General features: G+C 37.8%; 1 protein-coding gene across 4 annotated transcripts in view; it reads left to right on the forward strand.

Moving 5' to 3' along the window:
- The window catches only part of LOC109420081 (adenylyl cyclase-associated protein 1), an 81,360-nt gene that overhangs the window by 34,527 nt on the left and 23,438 nt on the right, over window positions 1-23,395 (forward strand). For 2 of the 4 annotated variants that reach the window (XM_062851399.1, XM_062851400.1), the window contains one exon: window positions 20,248-20,902. In XM_062851399.1, coding sequence (XP_062707383.1) covers window positions 20,248-20,902 — 655 coding nt within the window. Of the gene's footprint in view, window positions 1-5,140; window positions 5,519-20,247; window positions 20,903-23,395 lie in introns of those variants that run through there. The other 2 variants (XM_062851401.1, XM_062851402.1) reach the window with 2 other exon arrangements.

Raw genomic sequence — 23,395 nt, forward strand, 5'->3', positions numbered from 1 at the left:
CGTCAACTGATTGTATCCCGAGGCAAAGTGGGTGGCAATCTGTTGACCAAACGAATAAATGATCGCTCGTTTGCGATTTAAAATGAGACATTGATCTGCTGGATGTGTAGTCCTCGGTTTCCGATGCACGGAATCATAACTTCTCTACAATGTACCGAGTTTCTGCCTTTTCGCAACTTTTCATTCTGTTTGGATTCATAAGTTCCCTACAGAAATATCCTCGAGCGGAAATTCTCAAGAAGATAATTCTCGCTGATACCAGGCAACCATTTACATAAAGTATAGGATTTCACTTTGTTTCCTTGCTTTTACGCAAGAATATGAAGTGTTTACCGAGTACTCGGTAACGCAGTTGCGCAAAAACTGAACAGTTACATATCAAATGATACGAAGTTCCATAATCGAATTCACCCCTGGAGATGGCGCAGTACAATACAATTTTGTTTGACGGCATGACTCCAAACTATTCCAATATTGTTTGTGCTGAGTGGCAGCCCATGTGTCAATCTGAAGCTTAACCCAACATCAACACTTCGATATCGGAAAAGCTGGCTCGGGGCCAATAATGAAGTCATGTGATGCTCCACTGCGAGCTAACTCATCAGCTATTTCATGTCCAGCGATGGAAGAATGGCCAGGTACCCATTGAAGGTAAACAGCATTTGTTACATTCATCTCCTCGATTTGACCTAGAGTTGGCCGAAGCAAGTGCTTTAATAACAGCCTGGCTATCCGAACAGAAGTATATGACTTTGCGCATCACGTGCTGCTGAAGTGCTGATTGCACTCCGCACATAAGAGCAAAGATTTCAGCCTGAAAAATGGTGCAGTGCCTACCAAGTGAGTAGGACTGACGTAGTCTTAGCTAACGAGAGTGAACACCAGCACCTTCTCGACCTTCGAGAAGGGAGTCATCACCCAGTCAACCAGTCATCATATAAGATGTTGTATAAGATGTTAAAGTGGAGGCGATATGCGTACATTTTACATGCGCCTAAATGGAAGCATGCACGCATATGGCCTCCACTTTATCATCTTATGCAACATCTTATACGATGACTGGTTGTCTGGGCAGTGCCGTCTGACATACTTCTCTCCAGATAACCAGGTGTCCACTCTTCCCGGGAAGGGAATTTCGTGGAAAATGTCCTATATGGAAAATTATTAGCAATTCCAAGATCACCTGGAGCAGGGACAACTTTGTCACAGTTCACCAAAAGTGGAAACAACAAGGTATTTGTTGATCTGGGGTTCTCAGGAGTTTCCTCTTGTAAACCGTGTACCCATAAGTGGAAAGTGCAAGAAAGTGCTTCTTGTTTAAGCTGAATGTGTAGTGGGGCAACGTCAAAGAGAACTTCGAGCACTGCCGTGGGAGTTGAAGAGAACGCTCCAGACATCGCCAAAATTCGGTTTACATTTAGAAGTGGCCACGTACCATGGGGCATAAATTTAATAAATTTAGGGTATTGCTCAGTGTATCTGAACAGAAAAGTCATAAGTGAATTGACTTCTAACGAACTTGATATATTATTTAGTATTAGTAAGTTGTGCACTTGGTATATATTCGAGCAGTCAAAGCGTGTTCCACTAAACGCACCGTGGGAGCAAACGCAGAGCAACATAAATACAGAGGATCATCATTGTGAGCAACATAGGGTTGTCATCTTTGGCTAAACGAAGTATGAGATTGGAATAAAAGGTTTTTCGGTCGAGCCAGGATCTTTTCTCAGTGGATAATATATTCCGGACTTCCTTGGTTACAGAGTGAATTCCTCACAAACGAAAAATGGTCGATTGGCAAAGTAAGCTCTCAACCAATAACCTAGGGAGTTCTCATAGAAACCTAAAGCAGGCTCAGTTCCATTTTGGTCGTTACTTTAAAAAGATGGAAAATATTTTCAAGTGAAATAAATAACTTTAGAATATGTAAATATTATTGTTAGAAATGCAACTATGCGTGTTATGTGCATGACCAATCCTGGTAACCCTGAACCCCACCACAATTCCATGTGCTCTTGTTTGTCTGTTACGAGCAGAGAAAATGAGAAAATAATTTCTCTCTTATGAGAGAAGTTTCATCAAAATTTTTAGATTTTTACTGAAATGAAATGTAGACTACTAAAAATGTATCATAGTTAGCGTACTTTTTTTTTTGACTGAAATGATCATAAGAAATATCCTCAGAGATAGTCGGGACGATTTTGTGATCAAATGCCTCTAATTACTTCAAATATTAAAAACAAGTGTCAAGGTGGCGAAAACAGCTTTTAACAACAGTTTACTCTTCTCTAATAAATTCAAATTTGGCTAAGTCTATGATCATGAAATTTTCACAGAATATTCTAAAATATATTTTGAAGAGATTGTCTTGTGGAAATTGTAATATTTGGCTTCATATTCGAGATATTACGATTGAAGTTCCCAAAATCGAAGAATCCTCTCTCTCTCACGAGGAGCGTGACCTCAGACCTTAAGCACATCCTTTGGAGTTGGTCTAATTTTGATTGGATTGTTCTCATTTCGCCCTTTTGCCGCACAAGTCATTTATAGGCCAATATTGGCTGAACAACAGTTGTGTAAATCCATTTGATATACTTGGGTTTTAGACCCCAAGTTTTACCAAAGGATCGTCGGCATTGCCCGAAGGTCATACAAGGTTTCTTGATTCTGAACTCAATATGGGGTGTCCAAGAAAGCTTGGAATCAAGAATGACTCCATCGTACTTTTGATCAGTCATATTGATTTCAGAATCAAAGAGATCGGATTTACCGAAAGGCCATCTTGGCGACACCACCCCTAACTACCTGAAGGGCACTTTGCATCAGGTCGAAAAGGGTGCTGATACCGACTAACAATGCAATGTTAAGTAGTCGTCGACAAAACCATAAGTAGAAAAACCGCTATTATTGAGTTGCCTCAATAGCGTATCTGCTACGAGATTTCGCAAAAGTGGGGGCATCCACAAACATTTAATTTCACAATCGCTGCTTGACATAAAGTCGAGAAGAGATATCGGGTTTTGAGCATTTGGTAAATCCAATTGGAAATCATTGGAGATATACCATGATTCCGTGTGGATTCCAATATGGCATCAAAAGGCACGTTGTCAAAGGCATCCTCGATATCTAAGAAAACACCCAAACAAGATTGCTTTTGAGTGAATGCTTTATCGTAAACAACTTTGTTAAAAAAAATTACAGTGAACTTACCAGATTGGTAGGCATATTGGTTCACATGAAGAGGCACGTTGGTCAGATGAACATCACGGATGTGATGATTGACAATGCTGTCTAAGCATTTCAGAAGAAAAGAGATCAAACTGATAGGCCTGAAACTGTTTGCTTTTTCATACGATGCACAACCCACATTGAAAAAAAAACTTTACAGTCATATCCCACCAATACTTAAGAATATACCTGTAGCGAACTGCACACAAGTTTTTTTTAACAAATACCTTCTGAAGCAAAATAAGGTATGTCGCATCCGCTTCAGGAGATTTTAAAGGAGCAAAACTTTATTGTCCACTCAATGGATTCTACAGTTTTGATACTCCGAGCCGAAGCCAGAGAATCATAACTACAAAAATCAGGTTCATTCGAATCTGAAGATATAATATCCACACATCCGGGGAAGTGTGTACTGAATAAGCATTCCTGAATTCCCTCATCAGTTAAAGTGAAATCGCTATTTCGTAAACGAAGTTCGTTCATTCGGAAATCCTTAGATTACGCAAAGAGTTCAACCGACTGACTTCACTCAAACTGGAAACATGTGTACAAAGGTTTTTCCAGCCGGATCGTTCAGCAGGCTGGAGAGCTTTCTGATAGGCCTTGCGAGCCGTCCTAAAAGCCTCCGATCCAGCCGAACGTCGTCTGCTCCAACTCTTTCTACATTGTTTCCTGAGCTTGGCCAGATCAGAGTTCCACCAAGGGGTCCCTCCTGTGGTGGTCTTCACAGACCGTAGAGGGCAAGCTTCTACTAAGGCTTCCATGATGTAGTATCAACGGCATCATCTAAATCACTTGGAGTGTCAATGGAAGGTATCCATGAAATTTAGCCGCAACCAAATCACTAAAGAGATCCCAGTTGGTTGACCGGGGATTCCTGAAACGCAAGGTCTTCACGTTTTCAACTGGTTACGACAACATTCAAGTGTTCAAAAAAGATGTGGCGATAATCAGATAAAGATTCTTCATCTGACACATGCCAATTGGTCAGTTCGTGACTATTTCTACTAGAGCAGAGCGTTATGTCTAGCACTTCCTTACTAGCAGATACCATGAAAGTTGGGCGGTTGCCTATGTTAAGTAATCCAAGATCTACACTACTTAAATATTCCATCAAACTGGAGCCCCCCAAGTTATTGTCTGAGCTGCCCCAGACGATATGGAGAGCATTAGGATCACTGCGGAAGTCCTTTTTTAAGAGCAGTGTGCGATGACTTGCTTGAAAGCATCCGTAGGGCCAAACAATAGACGTATTTCCTGTTGCAGTTTTCAACAGATATAGATACAGAATTGAAATAGCGTATATATATCTGGTAGTTAGTTTAGAGATGAGTGTAGAAACGATTGTGTTGTTAACAAGCATACAAGCATACAAGCTCGAGGCATGACACGCGAGTTTGCCATTTCAAAGTAGCAAACACTGGGTTCACAAGGTTTCCTAGATAGAAATTCCCTTACGAAAGTAAAATTCTTGGACTAAAGCCACTTGATTATATCATTTTGCATAAGTCTGTAAATATTGATCGTTGCTGTTCTTTTATGCGGAAGATTGATCTGAGCTATTCTAACCGTAGCCAGATATTTTCCTTATCCGCTCATTAGGCTTCTAGCGATACATTACTCATCCTGAGATGAACCAGCCTCGGGCGGAAAATCTCATAAAGACACAAAAAAAACATTACTCATCCCCTGTCACACATTCTCCTGAAATTTAATTAAAAAAAATCTCCGGAAAATTCTGTGACTAAAATTTGCATTCCTAGACGCGATACTTCATTTCCTAACAGTCGGGATTCGTGCACACCAACTTAAGTTTTCCGGGCGTTCTTTGGGTGTGTGCAAGAAATACGCACGAGTATACTTATAGCTCATCCCAAGAATAGTGTGCGACGCCGCTCGCGCTCAGCCCGCGCGCGACGTTGAGTGCAATTCTAGTTCACATAAATTATTATACTCACAAAAAAAGTCGCCCTTGCGATTGTGTAGTAAATCTGCGCACGGGCCACAGCCCACATGAATTTTTGGTTCTCTCGCGTTCTGTTCCCGTTCGTTCTCTGGATCGCGCTCCATGAAGTAGCTTTTCATTTTCGGGAAAAACAGTGATACCTTGCCAGGAAGCGAGCAATCCCACGCCTTCTCTATGCATGTGTGTCTAAGTAGGTTTCGGTGTCGTCGTTGTCGCAGTCGTCAAGTGTCGAAACGCGCGGGGCCCTCCGGATGGGTCATTCGCTGAGTGTCTGTTTCGGGCGAACGTTAGTCATAAACGATGTGAAAAATTGTTCAAATCCAGGTAATTCGTGATAAGCCGATCAGTGCAATGGGTCCGTTTCCTGTAGTGTGGGAGTTTATGGTTTAGAAATGCATTACTCGTTACCGGTCGGTCGGAAGTAGTTCAACGTAGACGGGGATCGTTTCAAGCTGGTCCTCGGAAAGACAACGGCGGAAGAGAATTAATTCGATGCTATATCCATCCATCTGTCGAAAAGCTATTTCTATCATTCGGAAGTGCTGAGTGTACACAGAAAAAAAATATGAATATTAACTAGAGCTTAAATTGAAAATCAGTGGAATGTTAGCCATCGTAATCCTTCTTCTAACGTATATTTACGATAAATATCCTGCACATGATATTGGCCATAAATTTAAAGTAAAATCATGCTTAAGTAATTAACTTTATATGTTAAACGCTACTGTTTTGAACGAGAACATTGAAGTTCAACTGACTTCATCATATTTTTACACGACATTCATGTAAATCAGAATTGCCGGTGCTTCGACGAACGCAGTCGACTGATTGATAGTCGGCCATGTTGCTTGTTTGGGTTCTGTTCTATTCTGAACATTTTAATATTTTTGGTAGTTTTTAGATTTTAAAACAAAGATAAAAGTGCCTCAAAATTAGTAAATATGTATGTGACACTTGTGAGAAGCTGTTGAATAGTGTTAGCAAATACAATCTTTGATTTTCGTTCAGCTGAGCCAAACGACGGGAGATAACAGCCAAGAAAGACATCAGCGGATGCACGGATTGTTTAATGGAATGGCTAATATCGGAACAACCGACTGATGAACGACGTCGACGGCTGCCTTTTCAGTGACGGATCCATCGATAATGGCTATCGTGTAGTGTTTGCTGATCTGCTGTAAGCGGAAAATGGGTTTGTGTTCGGACGGTGAGGGTGTTAATCTGTGCCGATGAAGAAAATTTGCGATCAAACCGCGAAAGTGTTGGGCTATAAAATAGTTTGATGTTCTCTGATAATTGAAGATTGAATAAAATTTGCATAATCGATAATAAGTATGTTTTTATACGCAAATCATAATTCCCTAAAATCGCATCTTCACTGACTTCAGTTGGCATCCACTTCGTTCACCTTTGTGTTGTGACTTGAAAAAGGCTATAACCGGCAGCCACATTCGCTATGGTTTCCGCGATGCATGAAATTTACATGTGCAAGAATTATTATGCATGTAAAATTTAGTTCTCGTATAATTTTGTGCGTTTGTTGACATTCCCTTTATGTGCATTATGTTTAGCACAATTTTACACATTTTGTTTCATCTGTGTATGTCATGGTGGAGAAATGGTCAAATATCGTCTTATGGTCAGCGTACCATCATCACCGGTATTAGTTTGTCAGCTTGGGTGCTCTATGGTCGCATGTTACCGAACAGTTAGGTACATTCATCGGTGGTGGTCCCAACTATGGCAAAAAAAGTTTACGAAGCTATACACAGAAGGAGAAAAATATGAACAGCAAACATATTTTCTTTCCACTGTTTGTGCGGATAGTGTAATCTGTTTACCCACCCATGCTCGCCGGCCGGGTTTGGGTGACCACCACAAAGTGTGGGCCGAATTGATATCGTTCGTTAGCTTGACGAGCAGCTGCTGATACGAAGCGTACTGAACGTGAAAATGTTTTATTCGATCAGATAGAAAAAGTGTTATTAAATGTATTTAATGCTCTATTTTTATATTAACGTAATCCGGGCAAAAATCTGTAGCATTTTATTTTATATAATTCGTACAGTTCCGAATATGGACATATGAGCCAGATAAACTTCAATGATGCTACGTTGTCTATTCTCTTTTTAACTCATTTACACCTGAATTATGCCACAATAATAATCATAACATCTGTTTTATGTGGAGTATCCCATTGCCACAAAAAAGTTCATCTGATGACCTTCGATATTTGAGTCAGTTTTGAGAAAAACTAATAAATTCAGAATGAATGATTTCTTCATCGAATGTAGCCCTTGAATGGCTGATCAAGTTTGTTTCGACACAATTCTTCTATTTTTTTCTAAACCGCTAGGTACCTATTCCAAACAGGAGTTGTAAATTTTCAATAACATTAAACGAAATTTCAGTTTCTAAAATCAATCTAAAAGGACCGTAATAGTAAAACCCAAACAAACTTATAAACTATGTAATAGGTTTTAGTGAAAATGATTTCGATTTTTACCAGTCTACTAATTAAATACTGCCCCTGCATAGGGTATTGGTTCCCTATACAATACATATCCTATATCAATTACAAAAGATTGGTGTGCTTTCAAACTGCCATTTATGTAATAAGCAGTGCGAAATAATTCGACATCTACAGGGTGCGTGCGATATGTTTGCACTAAATCATATCGTAATCATAAAACACGTTTTAAAAATAATTCGATAATAGATCTATACTTAAGGTGAATATAAAACGAAGCCACACTTCGAATTTTCAAAAGCACAAATCTGAAGAACCAAATATCCTATCGCGCTGAAAAGTTGATCGATTGGTCACCTACCGGTGGTGACCAATCGATCAAGTTTTCAGCGCGATCCGTCATTTGGTTCCTCAGATTTGTGCTTTTGGAAACTCGAGGTGTGGCTTCGTTCTATATTCACCTTAATGATTTTTTTCGCGAACAATTGTGATTATTTCTATGATTTAGGAAGAAAAAGTGGTCCTAATATCGATAACCTTTTTTGAACGATCCTGAGAACCGCTGCAAGTCCGTTTTAGTGTTGTTCTCTATATTTTGGTCAACAATTGTGTTATTTTAGGTAAAACTAGAATATTTTTTTGTACGAGGAGCTCCAATGGTATTATCGTTATGTGTGCCGCTCAAAAATATCCCATAAATTTGAAAAAGAGGTTTCTAGAAGACGAAAATGCGAACAACTTGAGTATAAATATATGGAGCAGCTGCATACTATCTGCATTTTCTCAGCTGTCAAGAACGCTATGAAGCTGATTTTTTCAGTGTAGTTGGGGGATTCCATAGGCTTGTTACCTACAAAAAACTACATCGCTGGAATGGAAGATTGCGGAGAAATAACTGGAAGAAGTCGGTAATTCTAATTTGAGCAATGGTATTCTACTTGGGCTGCTCAAACATTTATGAGAAAATTTAAAACTAAAATATCTTCTTAGGTCTTAGGTATCGATCGACTAGTCTGAAGTTTATATGGTAAAACTGGTACAAATATGTGCAGGAATGGCATAGTTTTAGTTTTCTGCCACTAGATGGCACTGGAAGCGTTCAATAACCCTTATTTTTAGTATTATTATAGGGAATTCTATGCGGAACATCTTTATTGAAGACCGCTAAGTGATCCGATGCTTGCTAAAAAAAGTTGAACCCTTGACTTAGTGTATCGAAAAAACAACCACACAGAAAAAAAATATGAATATTAACTAGAGCTTAAATTGAAAATCAGTGGAATGTTAGCCATCGTAATCCTTCTTCTAACGTATATTTACGATAAATATCCTGCACATGATATTGGCCATAAATTTAAAGTAAAATCATGCTTAAGTAATTAACTTTATATGTTAAACGCTACTGTTTTGAACGAGAACATTGAAGTTCAACTGACTTCATCATATTTTTACACGACATTCATGTAAATCAGAATTGCCGGTGCTTCGACGAACGCAGTCGACTGATTGATAGTCGGCCATGTTGCTTGTTTGGGTTCTGTTCTATTCTGAACATTTTAATATTTTTGGTAGTTTTTAGATTTTAAAACAAAGATAAAAGTGCCTCAAAATTAGTAAATATGTATGTGACACTTGTGAGAAGCTGTTGAATAGTGTTAGCAAATACAATCTTTGATTTTCGTTCAGCTGAGCCAAACGACGGGAGATAACAGCCAAGAAAGACATCAGCGGATGCACGGATTGTTTAATGGAATGGCTAATATCGGAACAACCGACTGATGAACGACGTCGACGGCTGCCTTTTCAGTGACGGATCCATCGATAATGGCTATCGTGTAGTGTTTGCTGATCTGCTGTAAGCGGAAAATGGGTTTGTGTTCGGACGGTGAGGGTGTTAATCTGTGCCGATGAAGAAAATTTGCGATCAAACCGCGAAAGTGTTGGGCTATAAAATAGTTTGATGTTCTCTGATAATTGAAGATTGAATAAAATTTGCATAATCGATAATAAGTATGTTTTTATACGCAAATCATAATTCCCTAAAATCGCATCTTCACTGACTTCAGTTGGCATCCACTTCGTTCACCTTTGTGTTGTGACTTGAAAAAGGCTATAACCGGCAGCCACATTCGCTATGGTTTCCGCGATGCATGAAATTTACATGTGCAAGAATTATTATGCATGTAAAATTTAGTTCTCGTATAATTTTGTGCGTTTGTTGACATTCCCTTTATGTGCATTATGTTTAGCACAATTTTACACATTTTGTTTCATCTGTGCAGTTTTTATTGATGCTATTCGATAATGTGTTAAAATCACCACGTCAAAATTATTTAAATTATAATTTTTAAGGCATATCTGTATCATTACGTCTCGTGTATCATTATCGGGCTTTTACACATTACATTTTACTGATTTCGTCTTATTTATACAACAAATAGTAGAAACCGAAATGTTATTAGGCGCGCTAGTGTAAAACATAGGATCTGAAAATATTTTCTCATACCACCACGTTTTTGATTATTAATGGTTTTATATTTTTCACAGTTCACTAGAAATATGGTGCATTTGATGATGTGGGATTTATATTTTTATTGCAACCCTTTTATGAAATATTCCTGTTTGAAGGTTAGTGCAAAATTACCGCACGCACCCTGTACTTTGCTCTTGCAGTGTATAAATCAAACGATGTTCCAGAATATTTGACAATTCTTTCTCAGTGCCAGTTGCTATAAACAGCTTTATCAAGCTGTCCATCACAGCTATATCAAGCTGATTGCGCCAGATTAGTGGACCATCACTGCAAATTAGGACTTCTTATTATCAATGGCAGATGATTCGTATGTTTGGCAATCATAAAAATAATTCAAGTGGCAGCTGCCATTGTGATACTGTGTGCGAGTTAAAAGAAATAGAATATATCTCAATAGTTCAGAAAACCTAAACCGCGAGAAAAGGAAAAGAGGAGGAGCCACCTATCCTTAAAATCCACAACTTCGCAGAAATTCAACATGTCTAAGGCTCACTAGCGCCACCTAGCGGTTACCTAGAGTCAAATAGGTTAGCCTTTCATGTCTCGCTCAGCTTTGCTAAAAATCTGGTTCTCGTGTTGCAAAAAAAATGTGAGGTTCACAAGCGCCATCTAGCGAAACAGGGTGTCTACTACCGGGAAAAACCTGAAAAACCGGGAATCCTCAGAGAATATCTTGGGAATACTCAGGGAAATTTTGCACCGATAAAAAAATAAACATCGGGTTGTTTGAATAAAAAATAGTGAACTTTATTTCTTGTTGATCTGATCAAGAGAAGTCAACAGAGTTTACTACATCGTAGGCAAGATTTAAAAAAAGTTATTGAAGAGTAGCGTTAGTGTGTGCATCTAGAAATTCCACTACAAGGATTATTCCAGAAATTCCGTCAGGGTTTGTTCTGGAACTTATTTAGAAATATCTTTTGGAATGCCTCTCAAGATTTCTTACAAGACTACTACCAATTTTTTCCGCGTTGTTTTCCTGTTGAAAATCCTAATTTTCGACTGATTTGGTCTGGAGTTTTTCACGGGGATCCTACACAATTTCTTTCCAGAACTGTTTCCAGAGGTTTTCCCGATATTGTTCCCACACTGCCGTGCGCAGCATAGTTGTCCCATATTCAATGGAAATCATTATTACCATGGGAAAACTGCTAACGGTGGCCACCGAACCGGGAAAAAGACGGGAATTCGGAAAGACCGGGAAAAAGCGGGACAAAGTCGGGAATTTGGAATGATTACCGGGAAATTTGTTGTTAAGAGTAACTTGATGTGAATATTTGAATGTTTACACCTCATCGAAAGTCTGCAAAATCAAAGCCAAACCAGAATACTCCTGGGATACTTCTACGAAATCCCAAGGAATTCGCCTGTGCAATAACTTGGAATTTCCTTAAAACAGAACTTGGGATTCTTCAAGAAGTTTCTTCTAGAATTCCTCTAGGTTTTTGTACCGCTTGATTATCTCTTGGAATACGATGAGATTTTTTTCGAGGAAAGAGTTTCTTACATCTGAGATTTTTTCAAATGTTTATTTTTGGATTAACCCGTGATTTAAATTTATTCTAGTTTTTTTTAATAGATAAGAAAATCATAACCACTCAACTGGGTTGTAATCAAGACAACCTATTGCAATATATTCAAGAGTTCCTTTTAAGATTCATCAAGATTTTCCTTCCGCAATTGTAACAGGAGTTGCTCCAATCTTCAAAATTTCCTACGGGAATTCTTCCCAGATAATGTTTTTGAAGTCCCTCCAGAATTTTTTTCCTTTTCTTCCTGGAGCTTCCCTAGAATTTTCTTCTGGAATTCCTTTCTGGGAGTTCTTTCTGGGATTCTTTACAGAGTTTCTCCTGGTATTTCTCCAGGGCATCATTCTGTTACTCATCAATCTCCACGAGTTCTTTGCACGATTTCTGCAGGAGTGCCTTCTGAAACTTTGATTTTGAAAGGTTTTGCTGAATTTTATCTTTATTTTATATTTGATTTTGGAATTTCTCCAGTGTTTCTTACTGCGTTTCCTTCAAGAGTTTTTCTTGGGCACCCTCCAGGAGTTTGTTCAAAGAAACCTTCAGGAGTTACTTATGAAAATTGCTTTTGGAGTTGCTCCAGGAGTTGTTTTTGGGCAACCTTCAGAAGCTCCCTCTGCAAATCACTCAGGAGTTCCTTCTGGATGATCTCCCAAAATTTCTTACAAAAACTTTACGATAGCTATTTCTGGGAATACTCCAGAGTCCTGAAAATCAAACTACTGCGGGAGTTTTGTAATCGAGAACTCTTCCAAGAGTTCCTTGGGAAACCTTCTAGACATGTGGGAGATTCTTTTGGGAATCCTTCAGGAGTTCCAGGAGAAATCCCTAGATCGAATTCATGATCCCAGACCAAAAGTTCTATTCCCTAATTACCAACAGACTGACTAAAATCCTAAATTCCCTGAAGGTGAGGAACCTCTTCCAGAATAAATCCATTATCCCTCGAGCGATCGCGCTGTTGTGTTTTGTACAACACGTTGAAAAAATCTCGCTTTTTGTGTTCAGTATTAGAGTGCTGCTGGCGGTGGTGGCCAACTGCGCTAGTTATGGACGGTTATGAAATCTAGAGGAATCCACAAAAGATATACAAGGTGGAACCGCTAACAGAAGTTACTGAAGAAACCCAAGATAGTATTTTTGGAGAAATCGAAAGATGAAATCTCGGACAAAACTTTGTAAGAATCTCCAGATGTAAGTTTTTGGGGGAATACTCAGTTGGACATCCTGGAGGAATCCCCGGAAACAACACCAATGAAGTTGCGTTAGGGCACCTACGCTAATGAATAAAGTTAAAAAAAATGGTTCGATTATCCTCCATGTCCCGGATAATCGAGTGCGACCTTTGCTGATTTTATATGCACATCTTAGGGGTAGGCGGGGCAATATGGACACCCTAAGGTTTTTGCCAACTTTACCTGGCAAGATGTCAAAAAAGTTTAGTTTTTTGATACATGTATCCTTTTAAAGTCTATTTAGCATCTATTGCATAAGAATGCTTACAAAGAAAAATGATTTATCCACTTTAAAAAATGTTTTTAAAGATGTTGGTTTTTCATGACCGTCTTCAAGCATACGGGGCAGAATGGACACCCCCATGGGGCAATATGGACACCATGAGACTTTTACGAATTTCGTACATTATCTACACCTATAAAGTCATTTCATTACAAAACAACTATTATGGATGAATAATACGCCGAAGTAGTTCATTTTTGTTCAGTTAATTTAAATTCAGGCTGTTTAGGATAAAGCTTCGTTTTTGTCGGCATGTACAGCTGTGCCTAGAACAACTATTTTCCACTGCTGTCGTTTTTTGACCAATTTGTTTCACCCTATGTCTACTATACTGAACATTTGAACGAAAATATACTGAATTCGAAGAATTTGGTTGGTTTGTGATTTAGGTTATATTTTTCCCTTGCCACTTCTTCCAAAAAGGTGAGTGTCCATTTTGCCCCGGCAGCAGAAGATATTTCCAAACTTGATTTTTGATATAATAAAGTAGAAAATATAAACATGTTAAGCATCTAGATACAGCAAAACTACTTACATGTGTTCTAGAAATATCAGGTTTTAATCGACCTGCAATAAATTAATCACTAAATCTTATTTTGGATGGTGTGAAAATTATAATTTCCATGCACAAAAAACGGAGGACGCAACTTTTTCGTGTAAAATCAAGTATAATTTGAATTTCGAATGTTTATTTCCTGAAACTACGTTTTAGACAAATGGACTATATTCTCCATTCATTAAAAGTTCAAAAAAGTTCGCATATTTCAAAATATTGAGGGTGTCCATTCTGCCCCGGGTGTCCATAATGCCCCGCCTACCCCTACCTAGATCTGACATAGTTAGCTACCACTTCTACACTTGTTTTTTTTTAAGTACAAGAAAATAAGTAAAATAATAAGTGAGGGAAAGCTTGAATTATGCACTATTTGGAGCTGAATGAAAATATGTTGTTAGTAATTGTGTACCATACGCCTTTATGTCATCATTGGTAGTTACTTCTATTTTTTTCCATAGGTGCATTACGTCAAGAATAATATTAAACTATAAATACCTAGTACATAGTATTCACAGGATTGCAAGTGCATTTTTACATGGTACTTATCATCCATATGATACGAAAATTGGGCGTTATCAACTAAAAAAATGTGCATTTTAAAAACCGGGAAAATTTCAGAAATCGTACCGGGAAAACCGAGAAAAAGACGGGAATTTCAAAACTGATATTTAGTGGCCACCAACATTTTCTGAGATTTCTGTCAAGATTTGTCCTGAGATCTCCATAAGAGTTTCTCTCAGGATATAACAAAAATGTTTTTGCGGGATTTCTCCTAGAGTTTTTTATAGGGATTCCACTTGAATATTACGTTTATTCCTCATTTTTTTTATATCTGTAGTATGAACCATGAGAAACACTTTGAAGGCTCACTAGGCGCACCTAGCGATTGAACCTAGAATCAACTAGTTTTGTAATTGGATGGCTCTGATCCAACTTTGATGAAGACGAAGTTCTTCAGTCTGATTCTCGAGAAATAGATGTTTGAAATGTCTAAGACTCACAAGCGACAATTAGTGGATACATGTAAATTTAACTAGTTCTACGTCGAATTACTTTAGATGTCGTATCACTTTTGCCTAAGACAAATTTCTACTAAAAGGTGTGTATCTCTAGATACATACATTCTTAAATTTTTGACTCGTTAACGCAACCTAGCAGATAAATTATCATTGGATAGCCCTTGAATTCTTGATCAACTTTGCCGAAGACAAAATTCATCTACGTGGTTTGAATCTTCAAATTCATGTTTTTCCATTACCAAGATTCACTAGCGCCATTAGCGGATGAACCTAGAATCAGTGTCGCGAAGCATCAGCGTACAAGTCACAAAAAAGCTGATAAACACCGAACTTATATCACCCTGTCTCTGCGGTTTCTGATTCGCTCTCTCTACAGTCGCTAACACCAGAAAAGACAGAATCCCATCATAGTCACCCGGTCACCCTTGTTTTGCTACAATCATCCTGACTTGGATACGGCTCATGTGAGTGTCATGACTCTCTCCGTCGCCATAAGCAGATGCACGCGCAACAGCATGTAAAACTATGCATGTGTATTATCACAAGCACGGTACTACGTCATAAATCCTATTCGTTTTGCATAGCTCAGTTTAAACGCACACATTGAGCGCACCACGCAGTTCGCCCTGGCTACGGCAAACGCTCTCACTTCGCCCGTTATGCATCGTTGCTCAGAGAGATTGATTCTCTAGCAACCCGCCTGAAGCATACTCAGCAACTGCTATCGCTGCAAAGTTGCGAAGAGTGGAACCCACAACATGTTTGTCATTCCAGGCATGACATGCTAGCTGGTTCGTATCACCTTAGGAAGGGTGACTCCAGAAAGCGGTTCAAGTGATTGTCTCGTGATGGTCGCGATTATTCGCAAGCCTGCCTAGAATCAATTAGTGTTCATCAACGGATAGCTCTTGATGTCCTGGCCAACTTTACCGAAAACGCTATATCCAATCCAAGATAGGTTTCAAATTGTGTTAGCGAAACGAACGCGATGGTACTAGCAATGGCTGTTGACCTAACACTCACTAATTTCACGGATTCCTAATGAATTTAGATTTCAGTAGATTATTCCGAGACTGTAATAAAATTTCCACAACGTTTTTCTAGACGGATTCCATGTGATTGTCTCTAAGAATGTTGTTTGAAATTCCTGTTGCAGGACGGTAAGGCAATCCACTTTTCCAGTTATTTTTTTCACACAATGTTGGTCCAAAGACAACACGAAAACAATCTACAGCAATGTTAGCAGATGTTCTGATGATGATAATAATATATAAAGTTTTTTCTTCAAGTTTGCCGCAAAAAATATTTTGTCATAGTCCAACTAACTCTGTTGAAAATTCTGAATTCAAGCGAGATGCCCATAAAAAATAATTGAATAACATAAACATCTTTACTTCAGAAAACTATATGTTTACTTTGTTATTTGAATACTATTGCATTAATTACATTTAAATACTATTATATTAATTTGTTTGTAACATCCTCTGCAGAATAATACTGTCATCATTTCATCATCCTTCCAAGAGAAGCAGTAGATTTGGAGATTTAAGCGAAGATTTCTTGAATATGGGTAACTCTCACTGAGACCGGCCCACTGTTTACACCTTGTGTAGGTGCCGATTTTCTGAAAGCCCTCGCTTAAAAAGGAGAAAAATGCATTTGGTTACTCAAATTGATGGACCAAATTAAACTGAACTGAACTGTCTTCAAAAAATATTTAAGGTGGCGATTTTCTGAAAGTACTCGCTAAAAAAGTAAGGAAAATGCATTTGGTTACTCAAATTGATGGACCCCCCGTTAGTTAGAGCCACAACAAATGGTGGCTCATTTAAACCGTTATAACTCATCTCCAAAATCCACTTCAAAACGAATTGTTGTTTGAAAGATGAAAGATAGAGCTACTATTTACAACAATAAAAAGTTGGGTCGGCCATATTGATTTTGGCCGCCATCTTGGATTTTTATACCAAAACATTTTTATCACCATGATGGCAACCACCGATTTTCAAAATTTTTGCATCAATTGAAAGCTGAGACATTTATACATAACATATCAAAAAAAAAAATAGAGATGTCTTTTTTCCTATCAAGTTATCTGCAGATTTGTATATTAAGCCACCTTTTCTCAATACATTTCCATGCGCACCGGCAACGGCTTGCAACAACATCCGAGTTTACGCCTGCATGTATACACAAAGGCACCTGGCGCAAAATTTGGGCAAATCAGGGTTCGTTTCCATTTTTGACTGTTTCGCAATGATGCGGGCATTGCTTTTATACCTTTATTACTGTTTCAAAAAGCTTAAACCTTCAGCTTTTCATTAGTGGGTTCAGATTTTAAATTCGTGTTCGTAAACACTGCGAAATAACGCTGCATTTATGTAAACGTCCGGTGCCGGGCCCAGTGCGCAAAAGTGGCATGGTTTACAAAACGGCAGATAACTTTTGAAAGAAGAAAAAGACATCTCCATTTTTTGATATGTTATGTATAAATGTCTCAGCTTTCAAGTGAGGCAAAAATTTTGATAATCGGTGGTTGCCATCATGGTGAAAAAATGTTTTGGTATAAAAATCCAAGATGGCCCGACCCAACTTTTTATTATTGTAAATGATAGCTCTATCTTTCCTCGTTTCAACAACAATTCGTTTTGAGGTGGTTTTTGGAGAAACTTTCGAGTTATAACGGTTTAAATGAGCCACCATTTGACCAAAATCGAGGGGTCTGCAATAATTGTTGTGGCTCTAACTAACAGGGGGTCCATCAATTTGAGTAATCAAATGCATTTTCCTTACTTTTTTAGCGAGGACTTTCAGAAAATCGCCACCTTAAATATTGTTTGAAGACAGTTCAGTTCAGTTTAATTTGACACTACACTTGATTTGTGAAAATAAGTTATTACTATTTTTTTTTTTTATAGATTTTCAGCTTGGGCTGGTTCAGTTCTTTGAAAATAGGTACTCTTTCGATTCATTCATTCTTATTTAAAATTTTAACTCGTATCCACCCAGTGTTCTCTTTATTCAAACTGCATGATTATAATCATATCCATATTCGCTCCTATTGATAATTCTACTTGAAAGCATCGTTCTATGTATCTTCGTGCCTGCCACACGATATACGCATGCAAAATGGTCATTGGCAGAGGAAGCTCTCAGTTAATAACTGTGGAAGTGCTCATAGAACACTAAGCTGAGAAGCAGGCTTTGTCCCAGTGAGGACGTTACGCCAAGAAAAGGAGGAGGAGCATCGTTCTATCCGTCTACTATATTGTCCTGTCGTTCTCTCTCTAATATCCGTGCAATAATCCTTCCAGCACCTGTATCAGTATAAGAATCAACTACCTACAATAGCAAAATGGTACTCAGGGACTTCTGATTTCAATTTGCACAACCATCCGCTGCTATATGTATCCTGAATCGAATCAAACAGCCCGTTGCTGGATTGGATCGTGGCTGAGCCATTTCTCAAGTATTACTTATCTGCTGAGTGTTTGCGCTTTCCATTATGTCCCCATCGCAACATGATGATGTAGCCAGCATGACGGTCGTCGTAACTAAAGGATTCATCTCGATATAAAAAAACTTCGCTGGACAAAATTGTGCTTTCCACGATTAAGATTAAAGTCGTTATAGAAGGCATGGACACAAAAAACTGCTCTGCTCGATTTATCTGCTATACCATCCAAATGTCTCAGCTAGGCAGCTCCTTGGGCATTTGGCCACTAAAACAGCATCCCATAGGGTAGGGCGGGGCAAGATGAGCACCCTAAGGATCACGTTGAGCTTATTGCAAGTTAACACATTTTTTTAAAGTACCTCTCAATAGTTCTTTTCTATATCATGTTTTATATCACCCATAAACATGGAAGGGTTCAAAATTCACAATAAGTATGATTTATTTGACTAAACAAAAAAGATGTTTTATGGTCAGTTCGAACATGCTACGGGGCAAGACGAGCACCCCTAGGGGGCAAGAAGAGCACTTCATTAAAATCCCAATATTTTAACAATAAATTGGCCATACAGTGATTGATATAGTGAACCTTGTTTATAGCTATAGTATCACGTTCTAAAATTATCAATTTCTTCGATTATTGAAAAAAAAATGCGGTTTTATAATACTTTATACAGAATGACCCGAAAAACAATAAACGATTATTAAGTTGCTTATTTTTAGGAATTTACGCAACCAAATAGTTGCAGAGGTTACGGAAACCTATGTTCGGCACTATTGAGTGGAATCCAATAATTTCAAAATATTTTCTATACTCCCCTCAGGGGTGCTCATCTTGACCCATTATAGGTAAATAACTAAAATTGAATAAACTTTAATGTTAGTTTTTAGAAAATATTTTCTAATATAAATTAAAATGCTTTGCAGTAAGCTAGTAATGTTGACTGATAACAAGAATTATGGTAAAAATTTGATTCTGACATAAAAACCTTATTTTATTCTGATGATTTCTTATAAGAAAATGCCGAAAATCCATGCTATTGACTAATTTGACGATATTTTTTAATTCGTTCATTATGAAGTACCTAATATCAGGTTTACAAACAGGATAAACATTAATCTAACGGATTATGAACTTGTTTCGGCAAAATTCATCATAAAACTAGTAAAACAGAGGGGTGCTCATCTTGCCCCGGGTGGCCATCTTGCCCCTACCCTATTGCTTCCATTGCATTACTGGTTGCAAAGCTGCGACTCGAATGGTTTCACAGCATAAGATGAGCTGAACAACATTCATCAAAAATTCATTCCGAAACGTATTAAGCACTGTGATGTCTAAATGGTTATAGTCTTTAGAGAAGTTTACTCCGTGACCGTACTCTTGTCCAATTCGAATCATAAACTTTTTAACGAGTAGTTTTACTACCACTGTGGACGCATAATTGACTCTAGTGTGATCAAACAGAAAACCGAGAACGCTTCAAGTTTAAAAACGTGCTTTACTCTCTCGGTGAGGTGTGCTTGTGCCAAATAATCTTGAAACACCTAAACTAAACAGTATAAAAAACTTCAGCATTAAATTCAATTCTAGGTCATTTTCACATTTCCACGTTTATGTGTTCATTTTCTTCAATCAGTGTTGTATTTATTCGACACTTCTCAGAATGGTCGGTCGTTTTTTATTATATAATGTTTATAAGGCAAAAAATATTGAATACCATTCTTCGTAACGTCATCAAATAATATTTTGAGGCATTTTTTTTATTCTAGGAAGAGTGACGTTTATAATTGGTTGAAAATTTTATGTCTGAAATAGTTCAGACAAACTCAGCACAATAAACAATACAGCGTAAATGAAATACGTTGTATGATATTAGAAAGCATGTAGACAAATATGTTATATATCATCGTTCGTTCAGCCCTACACAATATGTTTTACCATTATTCTAATCTCCCCATTTCTTTTATATCCCACAGATTGTGACCCGGATCTGAAACCTTCATCATCACGTGAGTTGGAGCATCTTATCGATCGTCTCGAAAGAATAGTCGATCGTCTTGAACGAACCGTTTCGGCACGGGAATTGGAAGAAACACGTCGCATCCTAAAAGGTGTCTGCGACGCCGGGAAAGCAGTAGTATCGGTAACCGACGAGGCCACCGGAACCGACGAGGACGAAAAGTTATTGGATTCGAACTCGAATAGTGATCTTCCTACGGTACTTCCTTCGACACCGCCACCATCGGCATCCTACCTGCACCAGCAACTAGACAGTCTTGAAGCGACTCTCTTTCCTGAGCTTAACTCCGTTGAACCTACCGCTGCCAAGGATCAACCTCAAGTAGACCATTCGTTAGATACTCTACCAACAGTAATTGCGCAAGTAGTACTAGATAATTCAATTAGTAGTAATAACAGTAACGATCAAGAGCAAAATTCAGTATTAGAAATTGCTGACTATCCTCCACCGGACGAGTTCTGCAGTACAACACAACCACCTCCAACAGACAGTATGAGTGTAAACGCGTACGAGGACATCCTTCTGGGCACGCTTGCCAACTTCCTGGCGCTGTCGGAGAAAATTGGCGGAGACGTTGCGCAGCAGGCCGATCTCGTTAAGCTCGCTTTCAAGTAAGTGGTATTCTTCATTATTTACCCTCTATAGATGACCTTGTCTGTAAAAAAAAATATTAGGATAAACAGATTCTCTAAAACGACATTAATGGGGCACGTTCAGTGTAGTACTAGATTTGTAGTAATGAGCTGAATTTTACTATGGTGAGCGTGGGTATTATGATTCATTACCTAATTTGATGCTGTTTGAGCAAAACTTTGGATAACTATGGAGAAAACAACAGCACTGTTACCCAAAGTTTTGCTCAAACAGCATCAAATTAGGTAAGGAATTATAATACCCATGCTTTTTGCACCATTTCATTGCAGAAATGGAGAATTGACTTTCTCACCATACCACAATGGTCGGAAAAAGATAAAGTTCGGCCAAAACTCTTTTATGTGTTTAATCGAAGTTATAGGTTGCCTAGATATGGTATATAGTGTTTTTAGTGTTTAAAAAGGGGTATTTAAAAATTACGTAATTTCAATAATTTCAAAAACGGTGAAAATCAGTGAACCCCATATTTTTTGCGTTTTTTGTTAGAAAATCAATTCGGATTTAAATAAATGATCATCTTTCGATCAAATCCAATCAAGTTTGTTCAAAACGTGTGAAAAATGTGGAGAGATAAATTTTATTTCAGTAAAAAATGGAAAAACATGACTTTTTTAAATAGCTCTAATTTGAAAAACTGCAAATTTCTGCAAAATATTTAAACGTTTTTAGGCAGCTCTAAGCATGATGTTTAAGATGTACTATTCGAAATTGCGGCGACACGTGACGACACGAACCGTTTTTTAACTTAAAAATTCTCAAAATTTCTAAGGTACAATATATGAAAATTTGAAAAGTTTTGTGACATTAATTTTGCACCATACGTGCATTCAAACAGTCCAATAACAAGCTTTCATATGCTGGATAACTTAAAACATATATTCCATTCTCAAAATATTATTATTTTACTTTTTTCGAATAATTCATTTTTCAATTTTATGACTTAGGCCACTTTGGCAGGGAAAATGTCATTGAAATACAAAAGCTGGTATTCTTTTAATTAAGAATCATAAAAGTACAGTACATTAACTTTGTTATAAGGTGAAATAAAGTTTAAAATTCTCAATTTCGTTTTTTGAGAGTTTTGGCCGCCCCTTTGTATGGAGCCCGACCAATGTGCATACTTAAATTCAGCTCACTACTACAAATCTAGCACATAACCGATCTCTCCTATAGGAAACAATTGGTGAAGTACTAGATTTAAGTATTAATGAGCTAAATGTTTGTATGGTGAGCCGATAAATTCTCCGTTTTTTGCAATGAAATGATACAAACAGCGAGGACATTATGATTTCTTGCCTAATTAAAAATGTTTGAGCAAAACTTTTTTGTAACTCTATTGTTGCATTTTCTATTTCTTTGAATTCCAACAACACCGCTACCCAATATTTTGCTCAAACAATATCAAATTAGGCAAGAAATCATAATACCCACGTTTTTTTTGTAATCTAGTCCATTTATTTGAGGCTCAATCGCGTTGAACGCTTTACGGAGTCGTGAATCATTTTTTGAGAGTTATTTACAAATACCTTCAAACTTAACTTAGTTAGTAAGAGACGGAGCCAGGATACTTGTGGCAGCTCAAGGTTAGTAGGTCACATATGCTTTTAAGGACAAACGTCTTGAAATCCCGCTTCAACATTGCATCGAAACTTCAGACGCACAAATCTCAAGAAGCAAGCTTCAAACAACAATGTATTTCATTATTCTGTTCTTGCTCACTTGTAATTAGCTTAGGGTCTGTTCCAATTAGCGAATTAAAATTGATTTTTACTTAAATTTGACAGTTCGACACTTAAATTTGACAGTTCTCCTATGGAAATAATTCAGGCCAAACATGTCTAAAGGTCCTATCTGCAGAAGAGAGGCTCTCTTTGGCTTCCCTCTCTTTCGTTAATATCTCAGCTGTTTATTTGTTTTATGATTGTCTCCTTGCATTGAACGATGGTCCAATCAATCGTCTTTTGATTTGTACTGCAAACATAGTTGAAAAGTGTACCATTACTTTGCAATAATTGAAAGAAAAAGTGAACAAAGAGAGCCTCTCAAATGCAGATAGGACCTATTGAAATGTTTGGCCTGAATTATCGAACTGTCAAGTTTAAGTGAAAATTAATTTTAATTCTCCAATTGGAACAGACCCTTAAAATAAAAAGCTCAGATGCACATATTTTGTTTACGAAGAAATTTGTGTCCTCGAAATCGTGAGTAGGTGCCAAAGTCGGCCATTGTGGCGGCCATTTTGGGATTCTAACAAGTCTGTCCTTAAGGATGGGCATGGTAAGGACTAGAGGCAGGGTTCTCTTAAGCTCATCCGGGAGGTACGACGTATTGGCATGTTCATTGTCTTTGTAGCGATTATAATACCCACGCTTTAACACTATTTTTGCAGAATTGTTGTTTCATGTGTTGATTGAGAGAAAAAGTCATTTTCTTTTATTCTTTCCCCTGCT

Source organism: Aedes albopictus, chromosome 2, assembly GCF_035046485.1.
Source record: "Aedes albopictus strain Foshan chromosome 2, AalbF5, whole genome shotgun sequence".
NCBI lineage: Eukaryota > Metazoa > Arthropoda > Insecta > Diptera > Culicidae > Aedes > Aedes albopictus.